Source organism: Botrytis fragariae (genome assembly GCF_013461495.1).
Source record: "Botrytis fragariae strain BVB16 chromosome Unknown tig00000061, whole genome shotgun sequence".
NCBI classification, from domain to species: Eukaryota; Fungi; Ascomycota; class Leotiomycetes; order Helotiales; family Sclerotiniaceae; genus Botrytis; species Botrytis fragariae.
Genome location: NW_023500994.1, coordinates 222,248 through 249,073, shown reverse-complemented (window position 1 = coordinate 249,073; position 26,826 = coordinate 222,248). Strand labels below are relative to the sequence as shown.

Below are 26,826 nucleotides of genomic sequence, written 5' to 3'. Positions count from 1 at the left end.
ACTATTATTAATTGATGATACTATGTGCGTTATACCAATTGACAAGCCTGCATGAATTGACCTGCAATTCGAGTCTTGGGAGCTTGTCGGTAAGGTGATATAGTCATATTTAATTCAGTCATCGTCTTTCTCCTATTTTACAACTTCCTCAAGCAAACCTATGTGTATATCTACATATATATATTTATACGTACGCACGGCAATGCTAATGCTGATGCTGCAAATTGCTCAATCCGCTCCAGCCCATTTATGAGTACATCGCTACATACAAATAACAATGACGCTAACCATCAATATCGCTCATGTATGGTATCAATGCATTCTTCATCACTGTCCTTACAATTTTTTTTTTCTTTCTGTTGCTTATTTCTTGTAATCCTCTGGTCCAACCATCAACTCCGGTCTAACCAACTTATCAAAATCCTCTTCACTCAAAGCCTTCAACTCCATGGCTGATTCCTTTAAGGTCAATCCTTTCTTGTGGGCATTCTTGGCCACTTTGCTAGCCATATCGTAACCAATCTTTGGGTTTAGGCAGGTGACTAACATGAGACTATTGAGAGTTTTGTCAATAATTGCTATTTTCAGGCTCGAAGGAAGGAAAAGATGGGATTAATAAGTGAAATCGGTATACGCACGATTCTTTCAAGATACTTTGAATCTTCTCCTCATTGGCTTGTAGTCCAACCACCAAGTTCTTCTCAAAGCTTCTCATTCCGTCACTCAAGATTCGAATGCTGTGCAACAAGTTTCTAATGACCAATGGCTTGAAAACGTTCAACTCAAACTGGCCGTTCATACCACCAATGGTTGTAGCAGTACCGTTTCCAATGACCTGGGCGCAAACCATAGTGATGGCCTCGCATTGGGTTGGGTTGACTTTACCCGGCATGATCGAACTTCCAGGCTCGTTTTCTGGAAGGGCAAGCTCGCCGAGGCCACATCGAGGACCAGATCCAAGATATCGGATATCTTGGGCAATCTTGAAGAGGGATGAGGCAAGGGTGGTGAGGGATCCAGAAGCTTGAACAATGGCATCGTGAGCTGCAAGAGCTTCGAATTTGTTAGGTGCAGTAGTGAATTGTGTTCCGGTCATCTTAGTAACCTCTTCTGCGATAGCTTCTGCAAATCCCTTGAAAGTGTTAATACCAGTACCTACAGCAGTTCCTCCTTGCGCTAAGAGTCTAAGGTGAGGCAGGGATGATTCGACGCGCTCGATGCCATAATCAAGTTGTGCGACATATCCGGAAAACTCCTGGGCGAGGGTAAGAGGAGTTGCATCTTGCAAATGGGTTCGTCCAATCTTAATGATATTCTTTGCCTCAAATTCATCTACTTTAGCTTGGAGAGCATCTCGTAATGACTTAGTCGCAGGAAGGAGTTCATTCTCGATTTCGAGGACTGCAGCAATGTGCATAACAGTAGGGAAGGTATCGTTTGAAGAAGCTGACATGTTAACGTGATCGTTGGGGTGAACTGGTTTCTTGCTTCCCATGGTTCCGCCCAAAATTTCAATAGCTCGGTTCGAAATAACCTCATTAGCATTCATATTTGACTGGGTTCCAGAGCCGGTTTGCCAGACGACAAGAGGGAAATGGTCGAGCAATTTAAGATCTGCGACTTCCTTGGCAGCTTCTTGAATAGCTTTTCCGAGCTTTGGGTCTGTCGAAATTTCGTCAGCTCATGTCCAAATGTGTCTCTCCTTTCATGTAGGCGTACCTAGACCAAATTTCATGTTGACAGTTGCAGCCGCGCCCTTCAAAATACCAAAAGCCTTGATAATTGGAGGAGGCATGCGATCTTGAGGCTGGTTTATCTTGAAGTTCTCCAACGAACGCTCAGTCTGCGCTCCCCAATATTTGTCCGAGGGGACCTCGACGTTTCCAAAGGCATCGGATTCGGTTCTTGTTTGTGACATATTGTATGCAGTTGCGTGGAAATTTCTTTGCAGACGAGAAAACGAAGATTGCAAGCTCTTAAGCTTATATGATGAAGGAGAACTATTGAGGACCCGAGTGGCAGATTTGCTCGTGATGTTGACGGCATTCGCGGGGCAGGTGGAGGTGGTGAATGTACGAGCTATTGCCCGAGGCAACGGAGCTCGAAGTGTGGATGTCCGAAGCATTGTGACTGTTCAAAAAAACTACAAAATCTTACAAAATGGCAAATTGTGTTCAATTTCACTCAATTGAAATCTTGAGGATACCCGTACTTAAATCAATTGCAGTCAAGAAATGCTAAGAGTCAGTAGTGGGCACGGTGGCTCGAGGGTGGGTATCATCGCAGGTCAAAAAAATTATGGACTCCAAAAGTTTCACCCGCCATAAAAATCGTTCTTGGCGGGAACTATCGGCATCGGGATATTCCGGTAATTCCGCCGCGTTGAATATAGTTCTTACGTAATGACCATTCACTCGAGTACTTGAACAAAGTAAAGGAGACATACTGTATCGAGGACAACGATACAGTGCCTCAATTCCCTAAAGTTAGGAATGCCACGGCCCCAAACTGAGGTCCAAGTCTTTTGATTTTCATATTGTTATTTGTTATTTGTTATTCGCCTTGATCTCTTGTGTATTCCAGATAGCAAGGTGCTTGAGGCTTGAGCACAATGAAAGAATGAATAGCAGTTTATTGGTTGCCGCAACACATGGACAAATTCTCTAAAAGTCTGATTACGATTACATCGCCGCTGGTCTACTTTTCTTGAGAGATGTGCAGTATCGTATGCCTAGATTAGGGTTGTCAGTTCTATATCATTTTGTTCCGTTAGGGAAACCCTGAATTGCTACCAATTTCTAAAATAATCTTCTAGGCTCCCCAAAGCAATACCCTCAACAGGTTCCCTTCAGTGCATCAGTCCCTTCACTCCACTCCAGGAATTTGCTACAATGATTCACATTGCATTGCACCCCATTGTAGTGTCCTGACTACATCGCACATATATTCCGTATTGCCGATTACTAAGGTATTGTTTTGAGTCCTGAGATCAGGATATATGAACGGAAAAGTATACCTAGTAGATGAACAAATCGCGAGCTTTAAATTAAATTAAAGTTACGTAGGTCCATATAATTCACCCAAGATCAGTTGAATAACGGCAATCTAAACCCTCACTATCAAATGAAGACACAACTTCCGAGGTTTTGATCGTGCAAGACAACAGAGTGTAAGGATAAATACTGCTGTGGAATCAGCTTCACCATCACAACGTCAAATATTCTTAATTGGATACAGGTATTGTGTCACGGATTTTGCATTGATAGCTGTAGGATTAGAAGATATGCGTGGATATCAGCAAATATCCTTGAAGCAGTTACCTTTGATAACGGACTCATGTTTCATATGAATTCTACAAATTGTTTGAGAAATCGAGTCAAGTCAATGTAGTATATTGGTTGAGTCAACCCTGTGAAAAAAATAGGCTTGTGATAAACGTCATGGGATACGCGAGGCTAGGCCACAGTTGCTCACTGAGCCCATTACCTACCCGTGATATGTTTACATCTCAGCGACACCCTCTTTCACAGCAACCGCCATCTATCAACTCGTGCATAACAAAAATTGAGTTAAAACATGGCAAAGCTCGATGATCTACCGCAAGAGTTGAAGGAACTCATTCTCTGCGCGGCTCCTGACATTGCCACTCTTAAATGTCTCGCACATTTATCTCCACTATTCTACGATGCCTATCGTAGGAGGCGTGAGAATACATTCGCAACTGTTATTGCAACTGAGCTCACGCCGGTCATTCTCCATGAAGCACGGTATGTGGTACGAGCCTCCTTTGCTGAGCGTGGGCCATCATGGCTCAGCGACGTGGAGCAGCTACTGGGAGATTACACCCACGGAACTCATCTATGTATCGAGATTTCTGCCTGCTCTCCGCGATGTATCCATGGCATTTTTTCGATCGACGCTATCGCATCATCCGCTGACTGGAGACAAGATGAATCTGCTCTTACCTGCTCGGGCTGAGATGTGCAGAATTCAGCGTAGCATTTTGAGAATGGAAATATTTAGTATACTGTTCTCTGAAAGAGAAAACCGTCCTTCTTATCGTCTGAGCTGGCCCTCTCCCTGTGAAGCACTCGACAACCTCTTCCTCTCTAAGTTTGAGCTTCGGATTCCTGTACGAGGTGATGAATGAAAATTCGGAATATGATCAAGTCCTCCTGTTAGAAGAGGCTATCGAGTATAAGGTGTTTCGCGCCCCCGTAGACTTCCTCTCGGATACCCTGGACGGATTCCTTCACCCGCGTGACATGCGAATCATGCAAGATATCGAATTTCGGAAAACTGTACTAGAGTCACAACCTATAGGGAATGAGAGACCAAATCAAGCATGGCTTTAGTCTATTCAACAATGGGATCCCGCCTTAGATGGAGAGACCTATGTTTCCTGTCGCAATAGAAGAGATTGTTCAAGATCGTGGGGTTACGTAATATGGGATAGCTCAAGGTTGGAGTCACTAGGGATCATGAACTGCAAGATTCAGGATATGCAGCCACACAGGCCAAAAGCAATTCAAGAGCCATTATTGACAGATCGTCCGAAGACGAATGGAGGCTGATATTTGAGCTGAATGTGAATATATAGAAGCGAAAACTTCTTTAAATAAAGCCTCATTATTTATTAGTTACGTGGATGTTCATTTACTCCAGTTTGAGAGAATGAAAAGAGATTTATAGAACTTGGAACTTTTCTTTTGCAGTACTAACACTGGTGAAATTTCAAACAGCTGCCTTAATCATTAGACTTTCCACCAAGTCTCTCGAATGCCACCTTCTTGCTCACCCCCTCTTGTCCGTCAACAGGTCTGCTAACCCATAGAAAACAAAGTTCTGCATTTCCTTCCCACAAGCGGCCCGGAAGCTCGATATCAAAGAAATCAATGCCGGATAGCAGCCCAAAATAGGAAGGTTGAAATGATACAGCATAGCTGTTGCGACAGAGGTAGAGTAGAACAAGCCGGAGACAATTCACAGTGTTAAAACCGGCCCATGACAAAGTTGAGAGATGAAACGAGGAACAAAAGCGCTCTGCTTTAACTCAAAGGTAGCAATAGGCGAATGTTTGTTGTGGCTTGACAGAAAACACAAAATGAAGTATTCGTAGGCTGCCAAGGTTGTTGATGAGCTTGCACAGTACGATTCCTCAGCACGACACATCGTTCCAACAAACAAGTGAAGATTTCGATGACTTTGAGTGAAGTATTCTAGACGTGATCACAAACTTCAGGGTACTGACTGCATGATTCCCTCTGGAAAATAAATGCAAATCAAGCCAGGGGCTTTCGCACTCTGATAGGTCCAACCACATTTGCTAATCCGGCTCCAAGATCTCCTTCAAGCACAACGCCTTTCTGTAAGATTTCAACGTCATTGTTCTCTCGCATCGTAAACAAAATTGATCGAATATCTGGCATGGCTTCGCGCCAGCAAGAATAACCCAATACTTGAAGCTCCGGATGAGTAAGCGCTCGAGCGACTTCAGAGGGACAGAAAGTTTTAGGTGGTTGGCGTGATGCTAGAAAGTGGTTTATATGAGGTTCAATTATTGAAATAGAATCACAATGTGTAGCGTCATCCATCGGAAAAGCAGAGTTATATCTAATGATTATTATCAATCGAAATATTCGGCATCAAAGATCTCGAGCTTTCAAGGTTGATAAAGACTACGGAAAGCCTTGGCGCAATTAGCCGAAGCCAAATCTGAAACCATCTTCTACAAACGACACGAAGAGATTGTTCTTAGCATGATTGATAACGATAAATTGAGATTATTCGCTGTTGTGTAAATGAATTTTTACATTCTATCATTTAGCTTCTTTCTTCATTCAAGTACTATGAATAAGTGGCCTACCTGGCCAGTTCATGGGTATCATCGTGTACAGAGTTCCCCTATACCCAACCGTGCCCAAAGCGCCCTTCGTCTCTACCCTCCCTTTTATGATCATTTTATACAGTATTCTGGTACATAAACACACCCAATATCCGTTGCGCCAATGCTACACCACTGCCCCAAGTGGGTTAATAACGCCTCTGAAACCCCCAATGCAAACTCCATACCCAGCCGCAGGTAATATTACGCGTTAAGCTCCAATTGCTAGACATGAATCTAGTACCATATCCAATGCAGCTCGATCTTGATATTCGGCCCCTTCCCACCCCCAATCTTCGATATCACTTAGCGGTTCGTCTATCGCGTGCCCGTTGACGCCATTAGTTAATCCGTTGACTTCGAGACCTCCCATCTCGATGTCGCCATCTTCATCCTCAGCAATAATTCTTCCTTGAGGCCCAAGCCGTGTGAATGCGTTCCAATCTTCTAGCTCGCCTTCTTGGTATCCGAACATAATTTGCTGGACAACGACTGGCATTTGCCCTAAGCCACAATCGGAAATCTCAAGTGCGGTTCGTACATCAGCCATGCCTAGGGGACCTCGCTCACTTGCTGCGCGGGCCTCGGTGGGTAATAAGCCGTTTTTGTCTCGAAGGATCTCGTTGCGCAACGAGGACTCTTCCTCCCTTTCTAGCTGCCTGCGATACTTGTGCGTTTGTACCCAGGAGGAACCCCCGCCTGTTCCAGCACTGCCCGTAGATCCAGGTCCATTGCTTCTCGTTTTGCCGAATATCGATGATAAGACCTCTTTAATAAACGTTTCTGTTGCCACAGACATGAATTGAGCTGCATCTTGGACATGGCCATTGACTAATCCTGTCTCGTAGCATATGGGAAGCATTCGCGATTCGATAGTTGTCATGTCAGGAAACTCTCCTGATTCCGAGGCTAGAGGTAAAGCATATCTTTTTCGAATTTCCAAATCCCAATCTTGAATAACATGTAAATACTATTAAACTTGCCAAGTTGGGTGGTTATGCATAACTTACTAGTTTTATTCAGACCACCAGCACTAGCAGGCACAATCTCAGGCTGTCGTGCAGGCTTCGGTCGGCGATGCTCGGTTAGCATTGTCGCAAATGCATCGAACGGGTCGAACTACAAAGCAATTTAGCAGAGATTCCTAATAACTCCATATAAGCAAAAGAAATCTCACATCATTTTGAGAAAGGTCCTTCAGCCTTCTTCTATCACGACTCGGTAGTTGCATAACTTCTGTCTTAAGTCTTTGTTCCGCCGCATCGCCGCTAACCGGCTTGCTCCCAGCTCCTGTTGTAGGTTTATCATTTGCGCTGACCCAGCTTGCCACGCCCTGGTCAGGCATTTCACGAGTTGTGTTCGCATAAATGGCAGATATGAGTTGATTGTGAAGATGTTCGATTTCGCCAGTATTTGTTATGAGGAAATGATCAATTCGGGATGAAAGTTCAATTTGGTTCATTTGCCCTGAAACAAAGGATTAACATAATGCTAACACGCGTAATTATCGCTCCCCACAAGAGACGATGACTTTCATCACATACCCATGAGAAACAAGCCAATTGAATCTTTGTATATCCCAAAATTCTCGCCAATGGCAGACTTGACTGCCGTATACAACGGTTCAAGGTCGATGCGCGGCGGAACATGATTGAACTTTGCAGATTTTTGTACCGGTGTTGTCGCAGTAAGTGATTTGTTAGGTAGAACAGGAGTTGGACTCTTGTTCGTCACACTAGAGCGACTCAAGGCCGCTGGATCAATGTCGGGCATGATGACTGTAGGAGCTATTCAGGCTCGCGCGACCACGCTCTCAAGGCGCGAAAACCTTCAATTTTCTATCGCCCATAAATAGAGCAGTAGCGGAAGAATTTGATAACACAAATTCAAAATAAGAACTGTTGATTTGATGGCGTGGTTGATGATTGAATGATGGTCGACTCGGGGCATAACATAGAGGTGACGTTGGGAGAGTCAGTTGGCCTTGTAGCCTTATGTAAGAAATCTGGAGTTCTAGGGTAACCTACGAGCCTACCTCCCTTGTACTGTCACTAAATCAAGTCAAACCCCTCAAAATTGAAGTAAATAAATCATCGCGTATGATCCTTATCAACGCGTCCACTCTTTTGATCAACTCTCATGAAGGTTAACGAATATATGTTTCTCTGAAGATTAAGATAAAGTCGCAGATATTCAATTATCGCAACAATGCAATTATGTCCTCACGAAGTACTCGTATCTCCACTGCTATTGATAGCTTAGTGCGCCGATTTCAAGTAGATATTCCTGGAGAAGATCCTGCAGACGCAGAGGAAAGAGAAAGCAATGCTACCGACTTTGTGCGGGAAATTTTGGGAAGGTATTGACTTTGGAAACTGTGCGCAGTATTATGGAATGCTGATTTTGCAATTTACGTAGCTCAAAAGCAACTGCTGTTGTCGCAGATGTAAATCAAGCTTCGGATTTGATAAAGAAACGATTAATACAAACAAACCCAAGTCCTAATGAAGCTTTACGATTTACAAACCTATATAGCCGGCTCCTCTCCATACCGGTCATTACACAAAAATGGGCAGTGCTTTACTTTCTGTATCAACTAGGCGACCAAGAGCAACTCAGACCTTCTGGACTGACGAGCCCTTTTATGAGTCCAGTAAATAAGAAGAAATCTAAGAGACCTGCCGAGGACCAAGATGCTGCCAGCGCTGCTCCTCTTCGAGATGTTCGTCGAAACATTCAAACAGATGGGACTTTTGACTCTCAAAGCCAAACATCGCGAGAAGAAAGAGAATTCGACGATGCTTTTGCGCCTTCTGGATTGAGGAAGTTACCGGAACGAGAAGGGGGCCAGAGAGATAGGAAGGAGGAAGAACAGGTATTTGCGAAGACACCAGGTAGCCAGCGTGAGGGTGTCGCATTGAAGACGGCTCTATTGGCTGAAAATTATGTCGAAATTGATCCCCCGGAAACCGCACTACTTAGGGACTTGCCATTCACATTACAAGGCCTATCGTCCTCAAATTTACCATTTGATGCCCAATCAAGCCTCAGACTACCCGATACTTTGCCTGTGCCAATAATCTCGATTCTCCATACATTAGCTGAGCCATCGCTATTATACAGAAGTTTATCTGGGTTTGTGCAGACAAGCGACGGCGGTCTCCTAGGACAGAGTTTGCGAGCCGCTATTGCAGGAGAGCTTAGGTCATATCTTGGACTAGTAGCAACGCTAGAAGGTCAAATCCGACGAGCACTTTCATCGTTAGACGAGAATGAACCAAGAGGAGGTGTTGGAAAGGCAGGGGTCACTCTTAAGAGATGCGTAGTGTGGACCCGAGAAGCGACGATGGGCTTGAGATTGATGAGCCTGATTAGTGAGGAATCGAAAAGCAAAAAGGGTGGTCAACTCATCACGTTGATCCATGGATTTTCATCATCGCATGGGGATCCAATGGTAGGAGCTTTCGCCGAACGATTGTTGATTCATGTTACTCGGCCGTTTTATGATATGCTTCGACATTGGATATATGACGGAGAATTATCCGATCCATACCATGAATTTTTTGTTTCGGAACAGGATCCCAATGCGATTCAGGAGGCCCAAGATGGCAGAAGTAGAGGAGGCGCTAGCAGTGTATGGGAGGACAAATACAAACTTAATGAAGATATGGTACCGAGTATCATCACCCAGGACTTTGCTCAAAAGGTCTTCCTAATTGGTAAATCCTTGAACTTTATCCGTTATGGTTGCGGGGATTCTCAATGGGTGGAAGAGTACTCGAAAGATGCTTCGAAAGAACTACGGTACGGTGATACTGCGACTTTAGAGACATGGATCGATGAGGCTTATAAGACGACTATGGCCCGACTAATCCACTTGATGTCAGAGAAGTTCCATCTGTTCGAACATCTCAAGGCTCTTAAAAATTATATCCTCCTAGGGCAAGGAGATTTCATCGCTCTACTCATGGAATCTCTTGCATCAAATCTTGATCGTCCGGCAGGCGCTCAATATCGTCATACTCTCACCGCTCAACTTGAGCACGCTATTCGTGGCTCTAATGCGCAATATGATTCGCCCGAGGTTCTCCGCCGTCTCGACGCCCGTATGTTACAACTTTCGCACGGTGATATAGGTTGGGATTGTTTCACCCTTGAATACAAAATTGATGCTCCTGTCGATGTCGTTGTAACGGAATGGGGTAATCGACAATACCTCAAAGTATTCAACTTCCTATGGCGCATCAAGCGTGTTGAATTTGCCTTGTCGACTACCTGGCGTAAATGCATGACTGGCGCCCGCGGCGTCTTACTTGGATCTCCTGATCCCGCCTTCCATCAATCATGGAAACAAACTCGCGGTGTCCTTGCAGAGATGATTCATTTTATCGCACAACTACAATACTATATCCTCTTTGAAGTTATCGAGTCTTCTTGGGATGAGCTTCAATCTGCTATCCACAAAGATGGTTGCACACTTGACGATCTTATCAAAGCGCATACTAAATACCTCAACGCCATCACACACAAAGGTCTGCTAGGCGCCAAGAAAAAGCATTCAAATGATCTTGATGATAATACGTTCATGGTTCAATTAGGCGAGATTCTTAGATTAATGCTCTCATACCGCGATGCAGTTGATGGCCTCTATTCCTTCAGCGTCACCGAATACTCAAAACGTCAAAACGCCAATTCTCCATCCATCCCGCGCCCAAGCACATCTACCTCCTCTCGACCCGGAACTCGCTTCGATGATTATCCTCCATCTAGATCACCATTCGAGAACCCTAATCCTGCACTTCTAAACCTCAATCTTTCGAATATTCAAGGTGAAGAAGAAGAATTCCCCTTATTAGCGGAGAGATTAAGTGGGCTGGGAACGCAATTTAAAACGAGGATTTCGCTATTGCTCGGCGATTTGGCATATCAGCCAGACACAGACATGAGGTTCTTAGGTGTGGTAATGAATTTTAATGACGTATATACGGGAGTTAGGCGGAAGAGTGCCCGAGAAAGGGAGCGAGAAAGAGACAAGGGGAAGGGCAAAGCTAGAGAAGGGAGATCTGGCGAGTCGAGTGCTAGGGAAAGATAATTGCATTGTGTTTAGTACTCGGCATTAGAAGAATGAGTAAAGATGCGTGAAGAAAAGGGGCGTATTGTATTTCCATTGTCTCTTTTCGCGTAGCATGGCATGACATATTAGGTCGGTTCGATAAGGATACCAATGAATGATGGATGGGTGGAATGCAGATTGGCTGCTTGTGGCGTTGGTCTGTCGATATAGGATGATGAATATACAATTCTTTTTTACACATGTCTGATTTTTGCTTCTCGTCCCACTCCCTACTCTCAATGTGCACGCGTATACTTCATCATAGGTACCCAAATAGTGCCTCTGATTTTCTTCATCTTGTCTTTACCCCGCACTATCTGATTCCCTCCCATCCCATCCTATCCCATCTTCTCTCCTCTCCTCTCCTCTCCTCCCTCCCCTCCCTTCTCAAACCAGTAGTCAACCCCCCAAGTCCCACCAACACCCAAAAAACCATCTCACCGAACGCCCATCCAAATTCCCCTCAGCACATCACACATTCGCAAAACGATACGGCGACAACGCTAGCACACTACCACTAGATACCACCTACTCACATGTAAATAAGCTAGGTAACCCCAAACTTCTAGCGACCAAATCAAATCATATCAAATCATAATACCCGGAACCATAAATCCATCATGAAGTCACAGGGAAGAGTGTGGATAAGCTTTCGAGTCTTGATGCACATTAGAGTAATAGTGAGCTATTGTGATTGAATGGCCACTAATCCGATCTCGAGTAGATTTAATTTTTTATTAGTGTTTCGACTCCCTAATATCCGAAAGGAATACACTTCAGAGATGCCCATGAGTTCTGTGGGGAATATGGTAGGCCGAAGGAACGCAAAAGGGTGGGTATGGACCGAGCGAATGAAAGCTTTCAAGCGTTGGTATATTCCCTGATCCATTTCGTGTACTCCTACACTTGCTCACTTATTACACGCACATGATTCACGGATGGGTGTTATGTATAAACTTGATATCATATTCGTTTGCATTTTCATTCGTCCTTGCCTTCCTTCCTAACCTCCCAATTTTGATTCTCCCAATCTCCATTCCTTCTCAATTCATCCTATCTTACCAAATCCAGACAGGGCTCGTCCATTCCCATTCCATCATCCCTTCCCAACCAATGCCTTTTGAATTCCCCATTATCCCGTCCACTGCTCTCTACCCATCATCTTTCCCTTTCCTTATGTTAAACAGAGCACAATTGCCCAAAGAAAAACGCCATGCGTGCTATATACCCATAAAAGCCTTGATACGAGACCCTTGAGATACCAGAGTCTAAATCCAACGCAGAAGATGAGTGCAATAATCAAGAATGCAAGAAAATGCAAAAGGTATTTGAAATCAAGCAGCCACCAGATATATCCTATCTTAATCGTACAAAATAATACAACACATTATGTTATCTCGTTCCTGCTCGCACCGACCTATCGCCGCCTATACTTATATCGAGTTCAGATTTGTTTATCAATGCCTTCTCCTTCTAGAGCTTGGGGCCCCCAAGTCAATGTTCTTCATTTCCTCTAACAGCGCCCACGCATCCCCACCTCCACCTCCTCTCCCTGCACCACTACTAGCCGGAGCCGGTAATGCCATTGGAATTTTCGCTGGTACGACTGGCCCAACCGCCCCTCTATATCCACCTCCAGGGCTACTTCCATACTGGTAACCATTTGACTGATAACTGTCATGAGAATACTCAGCCGTTGAGGGTCTCTGCATTGACGTTCTACTAGATGCGTAAGTTGGTTCTTTGTAGATCGGTACATTTGGGGACGAATGATATGCAGGTTGTGCCGACATGCGATTTGACTTCTTTTGGAGTTTCCTATGAGCGGTAGCTGGAGGATTATCAGGAATGCCGCCGCTGAAGTAAATTGGGGAAGAGACGGCCATTGACTGAGGCCTTCCTGCTTGACGTAATTGCTTACGACCATTTGATGCCATTGGATGTTCTGCTGGTGGAGGTCGATAATTGCGATCTGGCATTTGCGAAGCGTATTTTGGTCCCTTTTGTTCAAGGAGCGGTGCATAATTAGATTCGGGGATGTGATCACTTGGATCAATTTCCCTACCATCATAAGTAATGATTTTGGCATCGGGATCATCTTTAGGATCATAAGCAGCGCTTAGAGACGTTGCAGATTTTGATCCTGTCAGACTTGGATTGAAAACATCATATGAATCTGGCCCGAATGCAATGCCTGATAATCTTCGAGGCTCCGGAGCAGGACTGACCGGTTTTCGCATGACTGCTGGATTAGGAGAGGTACCTCTTCTGTTCATAGGATTAGGTGAAGCACCTCTTCTATCCATAGGTGGATTGGGAGATGCGCCTCTTCTATCCATTGGATTGGGAGATACGCCTCTTCGATCCATAGGGTTAGGCGAATTTCCTCGTCTATCCATTGCGGGATTAGGCGACGTACCCCTAGGCTTTACTGGCACCATAGCTGTAGACGCAGCGTATCGATTTTGGCGATCGTCATATGCTGCTTGTGGTGAGTATGGGACAACAGCCGAATTATCATGATACGGAAGGGGTATTGGCTGTTGAATCTGTTGTGGCTGATGTCTTGGAATCTCTTGATATCTTCCTCGCTGCGAAGACGCAGGGTTTTGGCTATAACTTGCTCGTTTTTCGTTATAAATCCGATCCGAGATTTCCTTTGCAATGATTGGATCCATTCCCGGTACCAAAGTTGGTGGCATCTCAGGCAAACCATAGTCTCCATTAGTATTCTGCACACCTACGGAATGGCTTCTGTCTTGGCGGGATGATGGGAGTTGGCCATAAGAGTTTCTTGAGGTTACAGAAGCGCCATCTCTGACAGAAGACATGGAACTGGATGTCGGATAGCCACCTGAGCTATTCGAATGTTGATGACTCGGGGCAGTTGTTGCAATACTATTGCGACTAGGGCGATGTCGTAAATTTAATGGTGCCGGTACTTGGTCATACATCCCTTCAGCTGGGTGTTGCATAGCACCTGGTGCACTGCCTCTATGCGGTATAACAGTCTGATAACTGTTCGGTCCTGGTCCTGGTCCTGGAGCTGGTGTGGGTGGGGCATCCTCGACAGTTGGTTGCATGTCTTCATAGCTGGGATTATATCTCAAATCTCTCGAATCGTAAGAGTTCTTTCGGGGTGGGTAAGGGTTTCCATTTCCGGACCTTCGGAATTGGTCATCGTTCTTTGGTGGGTTATAGGCCTGGTAAGCTGAAGTGGGTTGTGTATGAGCAGGCATTGAGTTGCGGTGCATATCATCCATGGAAGTGTTATATGGATTGGAATTTCCCCGACTGACTGGACGACCATGAACAGCCTTGGGTTGCGCGAGAGCTGGCACCGAGCTCACGTGTCTGCTTGCATGAGCCGGAGGAGGTGGCGGAGGACCAGGGCTCATCGGAAGTTCATATGGACCTGGCTGCTGAGGCTCATATGTTAGCATGCGAGATCCTCCATATCTATCGCGAGGATCCGCTTCATGGGCCGCGTATTGATTCATATCATGACCGTTTTCGTAATCATTTCTCAACATTGGATCGTGAATCTCATATCTATCGTTATTCCGCATTGATTGGGAACTTGGTGGTGCTGCAACCATCATGTCTTGGGGTGCTCCGTATGGGGTCGATCCTGGACTAATATCATATCCTTGGGGTTGGTTATATCGGGCCGAAGGTGCGTTGTATTCCACTCTTTGTACAGGCGATTGGTCCTGAACAAATCCGTTCTGGTATCCACGCGGTGGCGTTTGCGCGTGCTCCTGACCAACAATAGGAGAATGATAACCACGCTGCGCTTGCATTTGATCAGACATGGCAGCAGAACTTGGATATCCACGAGGCGAAGGCTGATCCTGAATTACCGGTGGATTTGCATATCCTCGAGGGACATGATCTGGCATACCATTCGGAGACATCTTATATCCTTGCGGCAGTGTCTGAATGTGATCTGGCATTCCAGTCGGTGGGTTTTGGTAGCCTCGAGGTGGGGTTTGGACATGATCTGGTATCGCAGAAGGAGAGTCTCTATATCCACGAGTAGGGGTCATTTGCATATGGTCTACTGTAGATGGGGCCTGATATCCTCGTGGAGGAGTATGAACAAGTTCAGCAGGATGTGGTACCGCAGTAGGGATCGGAGCTGGCGCCGGTGCTGCCACAGGAGGTTGCGCTGGAGCTCCAGTAATTGGATCGGTTGGTAAAGGCCGCCTCTTAACAATTGGTTTCACCCCTAATTGTCTTGGCCCACCAACTCCTTCTCTCAAACTCCCACTTCCACTTCCGCTTCCACTCACACTTCCGAACTCCGTTATGGATTGCACAGATGTAGATGGAGTAATTGTCGATGAATTTTGTTTGGGTTCCTTCTTCTCTGGTTTCTCTGGCTTGGGTCTTTTATCATAATATGTGATCTCGACCCTAATCTCTCCCGCATATTTCCCCTTGAAGTTTAAGTTATGCCATATATCACTTTGTCCCCCTCCAGCAACAATGACATCTTGTAAATTAACCCAAGTCTCTCCTATCAAATCTGTTCTCTTGTCGTCATTAAATACTGAGACCTTCAATTGATAGTAATCCGGCGAATCGTGGACAGTAAATCGTAGCTCTTGATCCCTAGATAGCTTCGTCAGTAATGAAGTAGACATAAATTCCTCATTGAGCACTTACCATCGAGGGGTTTGTCCACCTCTCTTATCTGTCTCCGTTTTTTTTGCTTCCTTTCCCAGACGAGCTGCACAATAAGGATCTTGTTTTCCAATTGTCTTTCTGTTTGGTAGATTCTTGGCTCGATCAACGATAACAACCAGAGTACCAATTACTGGACCATCAACCGTCATATCCGAGAAGATTCCAGCGGTATGCATGCCCGCCATTTTGAGTTTCGTCGCCATGATGAAGAAAGAGAGTAAGGTATTATTAATGCTTCAAAGAAAGTAAGACTATATTATAATCCAATGATGATTTATTATATGGTAATTCTCGAGGTCGAGGTCGTGGTTGAGGTTGTGTTCTCCTAGTTGTAAAGCTGATCTCGGTCTCGAGAGTGTATAATAACTTCCAAGTTCTTTCTTTGGTTTTTCTTTGGTTCTTCTTTGGTTCTTCTTTCGTTCTTCTTTCGTTCTCTCTCTCTTTCTTTCTTTCTTTCTTTCTTCCCTCACCAGCTCTAGCTGAGCATTGTAATTTGGGAATTCCTCAACTGATATTCCAAAGTCGAACGCCGAGTAGGTACGAAATCGCGTTAGAACCCTCGCATCTCAGACCGTTCCATGCAGCATAAATCATAAAAAAGCTGACACGCCAGAAATATTAAAGAATTGATTTGAGAAAAGAGAAATGGGATCCGTTTTGATTGGAATGAAGCGGGTCTACGGTGGATTAATTCGAAAGTTGTTCAAAATGTCACCTCTCATCTGTGTGCAAGGCGTGAGAAAGTGTTAAAGGGAGTGGCTGAAATCGTGGAGAAAGAATGGTGAAGGCTGGTGTTATCCTTGTAACACCCTCGTTACTTTGCTGTACCAAGGGATTGTTTTTGAAGAAAGAAAGAAATTTGACATTCACTCGTTGAATATAATTGAATACAGATGATGTATTGCATTACGCGTTTTGAATCTATACATTCTATTCAATGGAGATGTAGGTAGCTAGTCAGCTCATGAATGACATTGGACATGTTTTTGTTTACATTGGTTGATCAGCTAACGATCGTGGTTTTGATATCACACTCTTCAATCCTCACTCTTCTCCCGTCTCCCATGGCCCATCTGCCCAGGAACCAGATAGAGATGTCCTATCGTATTATCGTAGATTTTGCACTGATGACGAAAATCGGCACCTTACCTACCTAGGTTTAATAATGTTTGCATGTACATAATTCAATCCCTGTTGAGAATCCCCTCCTCGACGGAGGATGCCTTTCTCTGTACGATGTATAAAATTTAATCCTTGCTCCAAGGTTCTAAGGTTTCCCTTACGATCCAGGTATACCATCCGTCGGCCGAGAAAAAAGGAATAAAAATAGATCTCATCCTTCATTTGTTGACGGCGTCACGAACATTCTCCAGTGGCTAATGAGAGTGGCTGGAGTGACTATCACTCAAACTCTGTCAAAATGTCCGATGATGGCGAAATGATTGTGTTATCGATCGGAAAATCATTTGAGATGGTGGAGTCTGGTGATGCAGGTACCGAGATTCTAGCTCTATTCTCAGATCTATATCAGATCTATAACACCCAATAATGGTCTCATCTTAATTATAAAATGATGAGGTCGAACAATTTTCGTCGTATCAAGGTTAACGTGGTTTGTTTGTTATTGACGAACAATCTTATCAATCCGGCAACGTGCGGCAAGGCTGTTGCTCGTACGTGGTAATTAGCCGCCGCTCTGCATTCTTCTTCGCTTAATCTCCGAATACCGACCAGAACCTAGTATTGAAACCAAGCTTATTACTTTATTACCTTTCTTATCTGATCCTCTCCTCTCCATACATCATCAAGAAATAATAAATGTGCTACAGATCTGTACAACTCTCTTTCATCACACTTTCAACCTAAAATCCCCTAACCAACCTCTCCACTCTTCACTCTCTACCCATCGCCCAACTCCACCCTTACGTCAATCCATCACACATCAACACATCATGTATTCCATCGCGCCCTCTCCCACCCCCACACTTTTATCAGACCCAGTGACCTCCACCCCACCAGACACTTCCGCTCCATCAATCTTCCGCTACATCATCGGGTTCCTCCTCATCGGTGTCGCCTGGGGCTTCACAACCCCATTCATCCGAGCCGCCGCGCGAACTCACCAACCGCCCTCTCACCCCATTCTCTCATCTCCCTCGGTTACCAAATCTTTCATCAAATCTAAGTTATATGGCGCTTTCTTTGGAGTGGTGGATCTTTTGAGAAACCCTAGATATGCGATTCCATTGGTGATCAATTTGACGGGGAGTATTTGGTTTTTCTTGTTAATCGGCCAGGCTGGTGAGTTTTGTTTCTCTTTGTTTCTTTCATGTCGATCCTGAAGGAAAGAAGATGGAGAGAAGTGTGATATGCGTACCTATAGTGATGACGTAGATAATGTTAACGATATATGTAGAACTCTCCCTAACAGTTCCCATCACAAATTCTCTGGCTTTTCTCTTCACAGTATTAGGAGAGTGGTGGGTGGAAAGAAAAGTAATCAGTCGCGGTAATTCCTCTCGTCCTTTTCCCTTACATCCCCATCAATACTGTTGATCGGAGTCAATATTCAAGAAATGTGGCTTGGACCCCGAGTACGAAAGCTAATATATCGATAGATACCTGGATTGGTATGATCTTGTCGTTATGCGGTATTGCGCTCTGTGTCCATAGTAAGACGGGATGAGCCTTCCTTGGGAGTTATTTTTGGATCACATTCTCGGGAGTGGGGGATTTGATATTCGATAATGGATATCGAGGAAGGATCATATGAACGAAGAAATCGATCATGTGAGGTTTCTGGAAGTTGTATACATATTTGATTTTGCCGCCGTACGAGGCTGGTATATTCTCTTTGCTTACAAACTGATGTAAAGGGCGTAGTAGGATCCATTTTATTGGATACTAGCGAGTTTGAATAGGCAGATGTCACTAATGTCACATAAAACATTCGACATGTCTCAATTTCTTGATTCAAATTTTATAAGTTAACTTTAGAAACACTAGCACAGCTCTATGCTCTAAAACTGAACTACCTCTCGTCTAATCCCGTAAAGTGAGTAAGTAAGTAGCCAAAGAAACCCTAACCACCAGGGCCAGGGGAAAACTGATGTGTGCGCCATTCCATGCCCACCGCCAACCATTTTAAGTGTAAGGAAATTCAAAGCCAAGCCATGCCATGCCAATCCAATCCAATCGCCCAAATAATCCCAATTCCATAAGAGCCATCAAACACTACCAAATCCATCTTCCTGTACAATAGTATTACAGCCCTCCTTTCATCCGATTCACCCCGTCCCTCCTCTCCCGACTCAACCTCGGCAGTCACATCTCCTCTTCCCGTCCACGTGGTTCGATTCCGAACACTGACAGCTTAACGTCTAGCCCTAACCCATCTCTGTACATGTCTCAAGCTCGGATCTTCTTGCGTCCAGCGCCCCATCCCATAATCGGACGACCTTAGATCCGAGTAGATGGCCTCATCTGTGATTGATACCAATTCCTATTTCCCAAATCAGTACGCGTAAAAATCGATAATACCAAATGATCAAAAGTTGGCAGCATCCTTGCTTGTTCGCACAAGAACCGGAAGTGGGGAGCGGCTCGGAGGCTCGGAGTGGAGAATTGAAAGAAAAAAAAACCCTTTGACTTACTGCTCGGAGCTGCACATCGCATGCGTTCAATTGATCCGTGTGCCCGGTATGAGGTCTCTGGCCCTGCAACACTTGATCTCTGTAACTGATCCAACGCTGTGCCGCACCTTGGCGAAGGTAGATCTTTTGAGCCTCGTGACGGCGAGAAAACGCATCAAGGAGTACCCTTCTTGCTGTTAGTATGGAAAATCATGAAAGACCCAATCGTGCCGTTTGATGGTAGGGAGAGACATACTGTTGCAATTCTGCTTTAGATTGCTCATCTGCACCACCGCGAACTCGTGGGACTCGAGTTTCAGCAGCACAGTTTAGGATATGCTGGCCATCTAAGGAGCATTGACGAAGAGCGGCATATCCTTCAGTATAGTAATCATCCATGTTTGACGGGTCGGCAGGAGCAGCAGCGATGTAGTATTGAAGAGTGCGGAAGTCGGAGAGAAGGTCTGCTACCCGAGCAGTCCTTTGATCGTTCACTGGTGAATGTGTAAGTCATTGGAGTCAGTTGAGTCTCATCCGTCCCGAGTGCACTGTAGGGACGAGCACAAGTAACGGTCTTGTGTGGTAGGAACATAAATGACTTACATCCATCGGCCATTGTGTATGCGGATTTGAGTGTTTGAAACTGCTGCAACTTCAAAGAACGGGAGAATGGACACTAGAATGACTTGCTAACTGGTATGAAGTGGAGACGGGAGACAATGAGGAACTGAATAAAAGACTGTGCCGTTGATGTCTTGGAAAGATGAAGCCATCTCGGCCGTTTATGAAGCTTTTCAAATCATAGTTGACTAGATAAGACGTTGACTCTGAAAATTGATCATCCACTTTGAGTCTCAACGTGGCTGGCTAACGGGAGGATACCTCAGCCAGGCAAAGCCAATTCTTTGATTCCATTGGAAATATTAGATACCATTGAGTTACTCTCACTGTATAGAAAGCCATTTGTGCTCCACAACTAAGTCTGATACTAATGATACGGGAGTGACGAGCTCAAAGCTAGTTTAAACCCTACAGAGCTGTAAGGATGTAAGGATGCAAGGGTACTAAGCTATTGTGGTATTTCTCAGAATGTGCATGACGGCAGCGATTTGCGATATGTCCAAGGGTTCAGATTAGATGGTTCGAGATAGGTTTTGGAATAGTATTGTGTAATGGGTGTATCTTAGATTCTTAGAGGAAGAGCGTAGGGATTGAAACGTGGGAACGAGTGGTGGAGGATGATGGGAGGATTAGATGAGAGGTAGATTGTGGGTAATTGATATGGGTCCCCTGTGTGATGTGCAATCAAATCTATCTATGTGACTTCCGTATGCGTGGTATGTGGATAATGATTTGGGATTCCTTTTGGGTTTTCTTGGTAAAGGAAGCAAAGTAAAAAATGAGCTAAAAAGATTGATGCTACACCTCGGTACCTGTCCGCTCGCGTGGGAACAAGGATAAAATATTCAGCCTTCACTAGGTTTTGACCCGTCAAATCATCTAATCCACTAATAATCTTACAAAAAAGCCATCAGAGCAAAAACCATGTCAGTTCAAGGCTCAAATGTGTATTGCCATCGAATTTTTCAACCAATGGGAGACCTCGGATCCAGATCATAATATCGTTATAGCTGAAGTTGTAGAAAGCATCTCACTCACATTGGACAAGCGGTGACTGCGCCAGGTACCAACCATATCGACGCATATGTATTATTACATACCACACCACGCTATTCTATACACATACCCAGGAGAATCTTCTAGCTCCTGAACACAGACTACAGCAGATCATCTGGGGGCCATACGATCTTAACCCAGTACCAAGATGTGATTTTTTTGGGAGATACTCCTATCACCGCATCTCAATATTCCATATCCGTAGCTTGGAAACTCCAATAGACCCATTTGGGGACTCCACCCCACTACTCTTTTTGGATCCTCAATACTCAATATTTGCTATTCCCTGTCTTGCATTTTGTTTGAGGTGCGAGATGATTGATGATTCGATCAATCCCAAAACTATATTTCCGGATAGGGCTGCGTAATGCTAGATCATTGATGCTGCAGTAAAGTGATGTTCTCCTGGATCTAGTCAGATCATCCGGAGACTATCATGACACTGTCACCGAAGGTATGGGTCGTCCATTTTTCAGTCCAGCAGTGATCAAGCCACAATATGGCTATGTTTCCGTTTCGTTTCTTTTTTTCTTCGGTGTACACATGTTGCACCAAAATTGACGAGGTGACAAAAGATATGTGGCTTTCTCGCCTACCATTGCTCAGTATCAAATGCAGATTGGTATCATAAATTGAATTTCATAGCAATAGTATTTCTTGATCAGTCATTCGCCGGTAATACCGAACGTATTTCATAGTTGCCTCATCTGGATATCTTGCCTCATCTCTTTACTCATGATCGGCAACTAGTCTTTTTCTGCGATTGCCTGTAACCTCTCATCGATCTCCTCTTCAGTCAAAGCCCTGAAGCCCGGGTCCGTACCCTCCTTTCCGTCCTTTCTTGGCCCCCCAACAATACCAATCTCCAATTCTCCTTTCTTGAAATCGACGCTGAGAACTGTGCTCAAAGTTGTGATGCCTAATTCTACTACATCTTCCCAGCTACCTTCTGCACAATCCTTGTTCTTGAGCTTTTTCTCCAGGTGATTGAACGCCTCCTGTTGTTTTGGACCCGAAGCTGTTCCTTTGTAACCAGTGTAGTAGCCAGCTGGGTCACATTTGTACAGTTGAGGACCAAATTCAGAATCCAACGATATTAACGTGGTTGCAACACCATACGGTCTCATGTATGCCTAAAAAAACAATATCAAGTTAGCAAGATGAACAGAGATACAGTATCATCCAAAAATTCGACAAAGGTTTCATTAAGTAAGCTTACTCTTTGGGTATAGACTTGGCTGATATTGGCGATCCTCTTTGCCAGGGCATCACACGGCATCTCGTATCCAAACTTGTATCTAAATTCGGCAGCCTCGCCAATAGCTCTTTGGACAGAGGCTCTGGCATCTGCGATAGAACCTGTCATGACGCATCCTACGGATGGTGACAATTGAAAGATGTGGGAGACGGATGATGGATCAATGAGCTTATCCTATGTGGAGCACCATTGTATTAGTATTGAACTTGAAATAGAATCTGGATCAGTGTGTCGTACGGGAACCTTCTTTTGAGAGAGAACAACGGCACAATCCTTTCCTCGAATGCCTACAGACATAATGTTCGCAGCGGTGATAGCTTTAAAAGCATACTCTATTCTCGCAAGAGCAGTTAGTATAATGTTATTGCATGCTGTTATGTTGGATTGGGGTCGTGATAGATCAATAAAGCTGAGATCCTACGAATCCCATGGCTTTAACGGTTCTATTTGCGTCTGGATCTGCGTACCGACTTGGTATAATCTTCCTTGATCAGAAAAGATCGTGATATGTCTGTCGTAACCTGCGCTACCTGTTGTGAATTGTTAGTTCAAGCTTCTCGAGCTTCTTGAGGAGCTTGTCAAGAGGTGGGCGCGCGAGAACAAACATACCCGACATTTTGAAGAAGTCGACTTGGTATCTGAATTTGAAGGATGGGGTATTTCAAGACAATGGCTACTTGTAAATTGGAATCAACAGGTATCGTGGTTGTTTAGGTGAGAAATAAAGACGTGGAAGAAATTATGATGCTTCAAAGTTGTCATGTACAGTAGCTACTGGTATCTTACCTTTACACGCGGAAGCTTGAAGCCTGGACTATCGTTCAAAATAGTTTAGCGCCGGGTATTAAAGCGGCGGGCATTCTTATCAAGAGAAAAAAAGTTACTTCGCGGTCCTTCACATCAACATCAATCTGAGCGTCAATTTTTTGTACTTTTTGTCAAATATCAAGGCTTACCTTACGAAGCGTAGATTTATTTTCATGTGTCTATAGGCTAGTAGATTCTTAGATTTCTTAAGTTCTTTGCCATGATACCTTCAACTTCCGCGAGTGGAGGTGCGCCACGAATCCCCTCATGGAAACGATTAGGCTTAAAGTTGAAATCGGCCCCAAGTTCCTCAGATTCAAATATTCAAGCCTCAATTACCGAACCTCTTAGAGAAATCGAGATAGCAAACAGGAAAAGACCAAGAGAAGATATCGAGTCCGAGCACGAAACGTCTGCGAAAAAGCCGAAGAATCTCGACTCTCATCCTCCTGCTTCTGAACCACAACGATCGGTCGTTCCCGATTCAATTATTACTACACCCAGAAAATCTGCGCTAAAAAAATCAGTAACATTCACCCCGGAAACAAAATCTCAAGATGGCGATAGTATAAAACAGTTATACTTAGGTTGGGTGGCCGATCAAAAAGCACAAGACGACTTTTTCTACGGTCCTTCTACGAGTCAAGCTTTTGAAACACCCGCACCACCTATAGTTGAGGAACAGTTTGATACTACACTTCCAGAAAAGGAACGAAGGGTGAAAAGAGTCAAGAAGACAAAATTGGAAGCCAAACCCGAAAATGGTACCACTGAGAAGGATTCGAAGCCCCAGAAGTCTGTGAAGAAGTCGAAAGTCTCCAAACCAACTGCCGCCCCACGTCCATTCTTAGCGTATTTAAGACAGTATCACGAATCGAAGGAGACGTGGAAGTTCAACAAAAATCACCAAAATCACCTATTGAAACACGCTTTCAACGTTGAGGTCGTTCCTTCCGATCACGTCCATCTTCTCTACGAGTACGTCAGAGGTTTGCAGGGAGGAGTCAGAAAAAGACTTCGAGACGAAGCATTAGCTATCAAGGTGAAAGATCGAGAATCTGACGCTTCTGGATTTCCAGCAACCATGGCAGACAGTAGCAAAAGACAACGAGAGTACGACCTTGCCATGAATGAATATGTTGCATCAATGACTGCCGCTGGAGCATCGTCGCGAATGGGGTATGAAGAAGGTGTAATTATAGGATTGTCGGATGCAGCAATGGCTCCCAGAATGGCCAAGAGAATGAGAGCCGAACAAATTCTTGCTGAATTGGGCTCTTCATCTTCCGAAGAGACGACGGATACGCAAGCCACGGAAACAGAATCTGTAGCAACGGACGGAGAAAAGAGGTTGCGATTGAATGATGGTACCCCGCAGAAGATCGGAAGGAAAAGAAAGCAACGGACACTTGCCGCTGATGATTCGAGCTCTTCTGACTCAGATTCAAGTAGTGATTCTGATGATAGCAACTCCGATGATGAGTCAATGGTGGACGGTAACAACAAAGACGATACATCTTCCAGTTCATCAAGCAGCTCATCTAGTTCGGGAAGTGATGATGAGGATTCATCCAGTGAAGACGGGTCGAGCAGCAGCGAAAGTGAGGACAGTGAGTGAGGACGGGATCCAACATTGAGTGAGTGGTATTGATCACATGTTACCTCTCATTATGATGGTTGCTCAAAAGGATGGTTTGAGAACTTGTGTGGGTTGAAGACTTACAAATCGCTTCAATGTTTCTTGCGTACAAACTACAAACATCAATTGCATATTCGATAATCCAGTTGGAGATCATGGAAACGCCTAAGTTGGTTTCTTGATTTCTTTTCGGATGGCCAATCAGGGATGGCTGAGCAGATAATACATGGTGGTGGCTGTTGAGTGGTTGCATTTTCTCCGATGTCCAAATCAACCTTGATATTGTTAATTGAGATACCCAAATACAAGACATGGCATCAAATACCAACTGTTCTTTTATCACCAATAATATAACAATTCTCATATACCATTGCTTCTTATCTGTACCTACCTAGTAATAATGTGATACTACTTACTGTGCCCTGTGTGCAATTGTATGCAGCCATATCTAAATCAGTCCTCGTGATTAAAATCTGTCGAATTTTCCGAAGCCCCCCATTAGAACGCGTTAAATATCCAACGTCATTTCGACACTCCACTCCACTCTTTAGAGTCTAACTAATAAACTCAATCATTATGACAAGTTTGGACGTTTCCTCCCACCTTTCCTAAAGTCAAAGATTCCCATCACTTCAAACATGCACAGAAACCCTCTATCTATCTACTTGAAATTTTGAGACGTGATATAGGTGATTATAATCGAAGGAACCGGATCTTTCTCCGAAATAAACGTTCACCGCCATTTGTTGAATGTTTGGACGATAGATAACTTGGAGGAAGCTTTTTTTGATATCAGCGAATCACTCACTCGATTAGGCAGGCCAGGCCAACCGGTTTGTGCTTTGCATGCATAGGTCTACTACGCAACCTTCCTTCGAAGACCCATATTGATTCAATTACAACGACTCGAACCCCTCATTCCCAATTTCTTTTCTCTAGAGACTTTCATTGTCTCTTATCTTTATATCTCTTCAAGAGAAAAACTGATCCTTCGATATCAAGTACCTGAAGACGAGACGGGAACAAACATTTGGATCGAAGGAGAGGTGGGAATTTAGAAAGTTTGCGAAAGTAATCTTGGGTATATTTACAACACCATGACGAGGGTTTATGTTTACAGTGTTGCTCTCGCAGTGTTTATCGCTGGTATGTTATTCTCTGCATCATTTGTATTTGTTATTAGTATGGCAGTTCTCTTGACCAGAATCTAGCCTCTGAGTTGATTTCGCCATCTTCTGCCAAACCATTATAGTACAATAGCTGATCATTTGAATCGTATAGCGACAACAATGACCTTTGTATCGATCTTCATACCTGATTGGATTACATGGGATGTAACGACACCGAACGGTAATCATGTAACGAAATCGATAGGACTTCATCGCAGCTATAGTTCGCTCACAGGCCACTCCTCTCATTTTCCTACGTCGGAAGATTGTGCAGGGCCAGACAGGGGATTCTGTTCCATGTGGCGATCCGTAGGATTTCTCATGTCTTTTGCGGCTGTGGTAGAGTTGGTTACATTGGTAGCATATGTAGTTGTCTTGTTCGGTGGCAAGCAGAAGAGAGAAACGGGCTGGAAAATACTAGCTTTCTTGCTGGTCTTGGTGGGTATAGTTCAAGCAGCTAGTATGAGTATTGTGGTATGTTGCGCTTGTCTTGGAAATTAATGGACGAGAGGTGAGATGATACTGACTGTTAGTAGGCATATCTATATGACCATGATGAACAATTCTTCCCGGGCTGGAAGCTGGACAAAGGATGGATTTTCTGCACTATTAGTTGGTGTCTCTCGATTGCATCCGCTGCAGGTATTGCTATCTCTGCATTTGCCCTCGCCCCTGAAGATGGCTACGAACTCATACCAAGTGAGCGCTCTGGAGGAATTTCCGCATAGTTCTACTTCGGGAAATTCTACAGCAAGCTCGTGATACATTGACACGGTTATGATGTTTCGATTTTAATTCTCTTGGTATCTATACTTTTGGTCACAACATGGAATGTCTGTAAAAAGACTTCCCAAGGTCTCTTGATTTGAGTGGATCGTTTTCTGCATTTGAGCATTTTGAGAGCGGCTGTATGAATCTATGCGTATACGACTGATGGACTGAATTTGGTTGGATT

At 44.4% G+C, this 26,826-nt stretch overlaps 10 protein-coding genes across 10 annotated transcripts; 4 read left to right on the top strand and 6 right to left on the bottom strand.

The window, feature by feature from the left end:
* Positions 1-363: 363 nt before the first annotated feature.
* Bfra_008198 (putative fumarate hydratase protein) lies at positions 364-2,125 on the bottom strand (the record flags this gene model as incomplete). The annotated part of the gene is made up of 3 exons (XM_037338561.1): positions 364-553; positions 639-1,662; positions 1,720-2,125. The coding sequence occupies 3 exons, from the start codon at positions 2,123-2,125 to the stop codon at positions 364-366; spliced, it is 1,620 nt and encodes a 539-aa protein (XP_037191867.1).
* A 3,157-nt stretch (positions 2,126-5,282) lies between these two features.
* Positions 5,283-5,888, bottom strand: Bfra_008197 (uncharacterized protein; the record flags this gene model as incomplete). Its single annotated transcript, XM_037338560.1, has 2 exons — positions 5,283-5,530; positions 5,867-5,888. The coding sequence occupies 2 exons, from the start codon at positions 5,886-5,888 to the stop codon at positions 5,283-5,285; spliced, it is 270 nt and encodes an 89-aa protein (XP_037191866.1).
* Positions 5,889-6,095: 207 nt separating this feature from the next.
* On the bottom strand, positions 6,096-7,657 carry Bfra_008196 (putative transcriptional coactivator hfi1 protein; the record flags this gene model as incomplete). Its single annotated transcript, XM_037338559.1, has 4 exons — positions 6,096-6,835; positions 6,895-7,003; positions 7,062-7,351; positions 7,429-7,657. 4 exons carry the CDS (start codon positions 7,655-7,657, stop codon positions 6,096-6,098), a joined length of 1,368 nt encoding a protein of 455 aa, XP_037191865.1.
* A 443-nt stretch (positions 7,658-8,100) lies between these two features.
* Bfra_008195 (putative spc97 spc98 family protein) lies at positions 8,101-10,976 on the top strand (the record flags this gene model as incomplete). The annotated part of the gene is made up of 2 exons (XM_037338558.1): positions 8,101-8,243; positions 8,303-10,976. The coding sequence occupies 2 exons, from the start codon at positions 8,101-8,103 to the stop codon at positions 10,974-10,976; spliced, it is 2,817 nt and encodes a 938-aa protein (XP_037191864.1).
* A 1,478-nt stretch (positions 10,977-12,454) lies between these two features.
* Bfra_008194 (putative c2 domain containing protein) lies at positions 12,455-15,892 on the bottom strand (the record flags this gene model as incomplete). Its single annotated transcript, XM_037338557.1, has 2 exons — positions 12,455-15,614; positions 15,669-15,892. 2 exons carry the CDS (start codon positions 15,890-15,892, stop codon positions 12,455-12,457), a joined length of 3,384 nt encoding a protein of 1,127 aa, XP_037191863.1.
* A 1,749-nt stretch (positions 15,893-17,641) lies between these two features.
* Positions 17,642-18,375, top strand: Bfra_008193 (putative transmembrane protein 234; the record flags this gene model as incomplete). Its single annotated transcript, XM_037338556.1, has 3 exons — positions 17,642-17,990; positions 18,121-18,198; positions 18,308-18,375. The coding sequence occupies 3 exons, from the start codon at positions 17,642-17,644 to the stop codon at positions 18,373-18,375; spliced, it is 495 nt and encodes a 164-aa protein (XP_037191862.1).
* A 687-nt stretch (positions 18,376-19,062) lies between these two features.
* On the bottom strand, positions 19,063-19,937 carry Bfra_008192 (uncharacterized protein; the record flags this gene model as incomplete). Its single annotated transcript, XM_037338555.1, has 4 exons — positions 19,063-19,191; positions 19,343-19,508; positions 19,578-19,815; positions 19,925-19,937. The coding sequence occupies 4 exons, from the start codon at positions 19,935-19,937 to the stop codon at positions 19,063-19,065; spliced, it is 546 nt and encodes a 181-aa protein (XP_037191861.1).
* A 1,807-nt stretch (positions 19,938-21,744) lies between these two features.
* Bfra_008191 (putative proteasome subunit alpha type 6 protein) lies at positions 21,745-22,872 on the bottom strand (the record flags this gene model as incomplete). The annotated part of the gene is made up of 5 exons (XM_037338554.1): positions 21,745-22,131; positions 22,218-22,430; positions 22,494-22,588; positions 22,724-22,786; positions 22,866-22,872. The coding sequence occupies 5 exons, from the start codon at positions 22,870-22,872 to the stop codon at positions 21,745-21,747; spliced, it is 765 nt and encodes a 254-aa protein (XP_037191860.1).
* A 411-nt stretch (positions 22,873-23,283) lies between these two features.
* On the top strand, positions 23,284-24,681 carry Bfra_008190 (putative proteasome subunit alpha type 6 protein; the record flags this gene model as incomplete). Its single annotated transcript, XM_037338553.1, has 1 exon — positions 23,284-24,681. One exon carries the CDS (start codon positions 23,284-23,286, stop codon positions 24,679-24,681), a length of 1,398 nt encoding a protein of 465 aa, XP_037191859.1.
* Positions 24,682-25,771: 1,090 nt separating this feature from the next.
* Positions 25,772-26,599, top strand: Bfra_008189 (uncharacterized protein; the record flags this gene model as incomplete). The annotated part of the gene is made up of 3 exons (XM_037338552.1): positions 25,772-25,848; positions 25,984-26,345; positions 26,408-26,599. The coding sequence occupies exons 1-3, from the start codon at positions 25,800-25,802 to the stop codon at positions 26,597-26,599; spliced, it is 603 nt and encodes a 200-aa protein (XP_037191858.1). The 5' UTR covers positions 25,772-25,799.
* Positions 26,600-26,826: the final 227 nt, after the last annotated feature.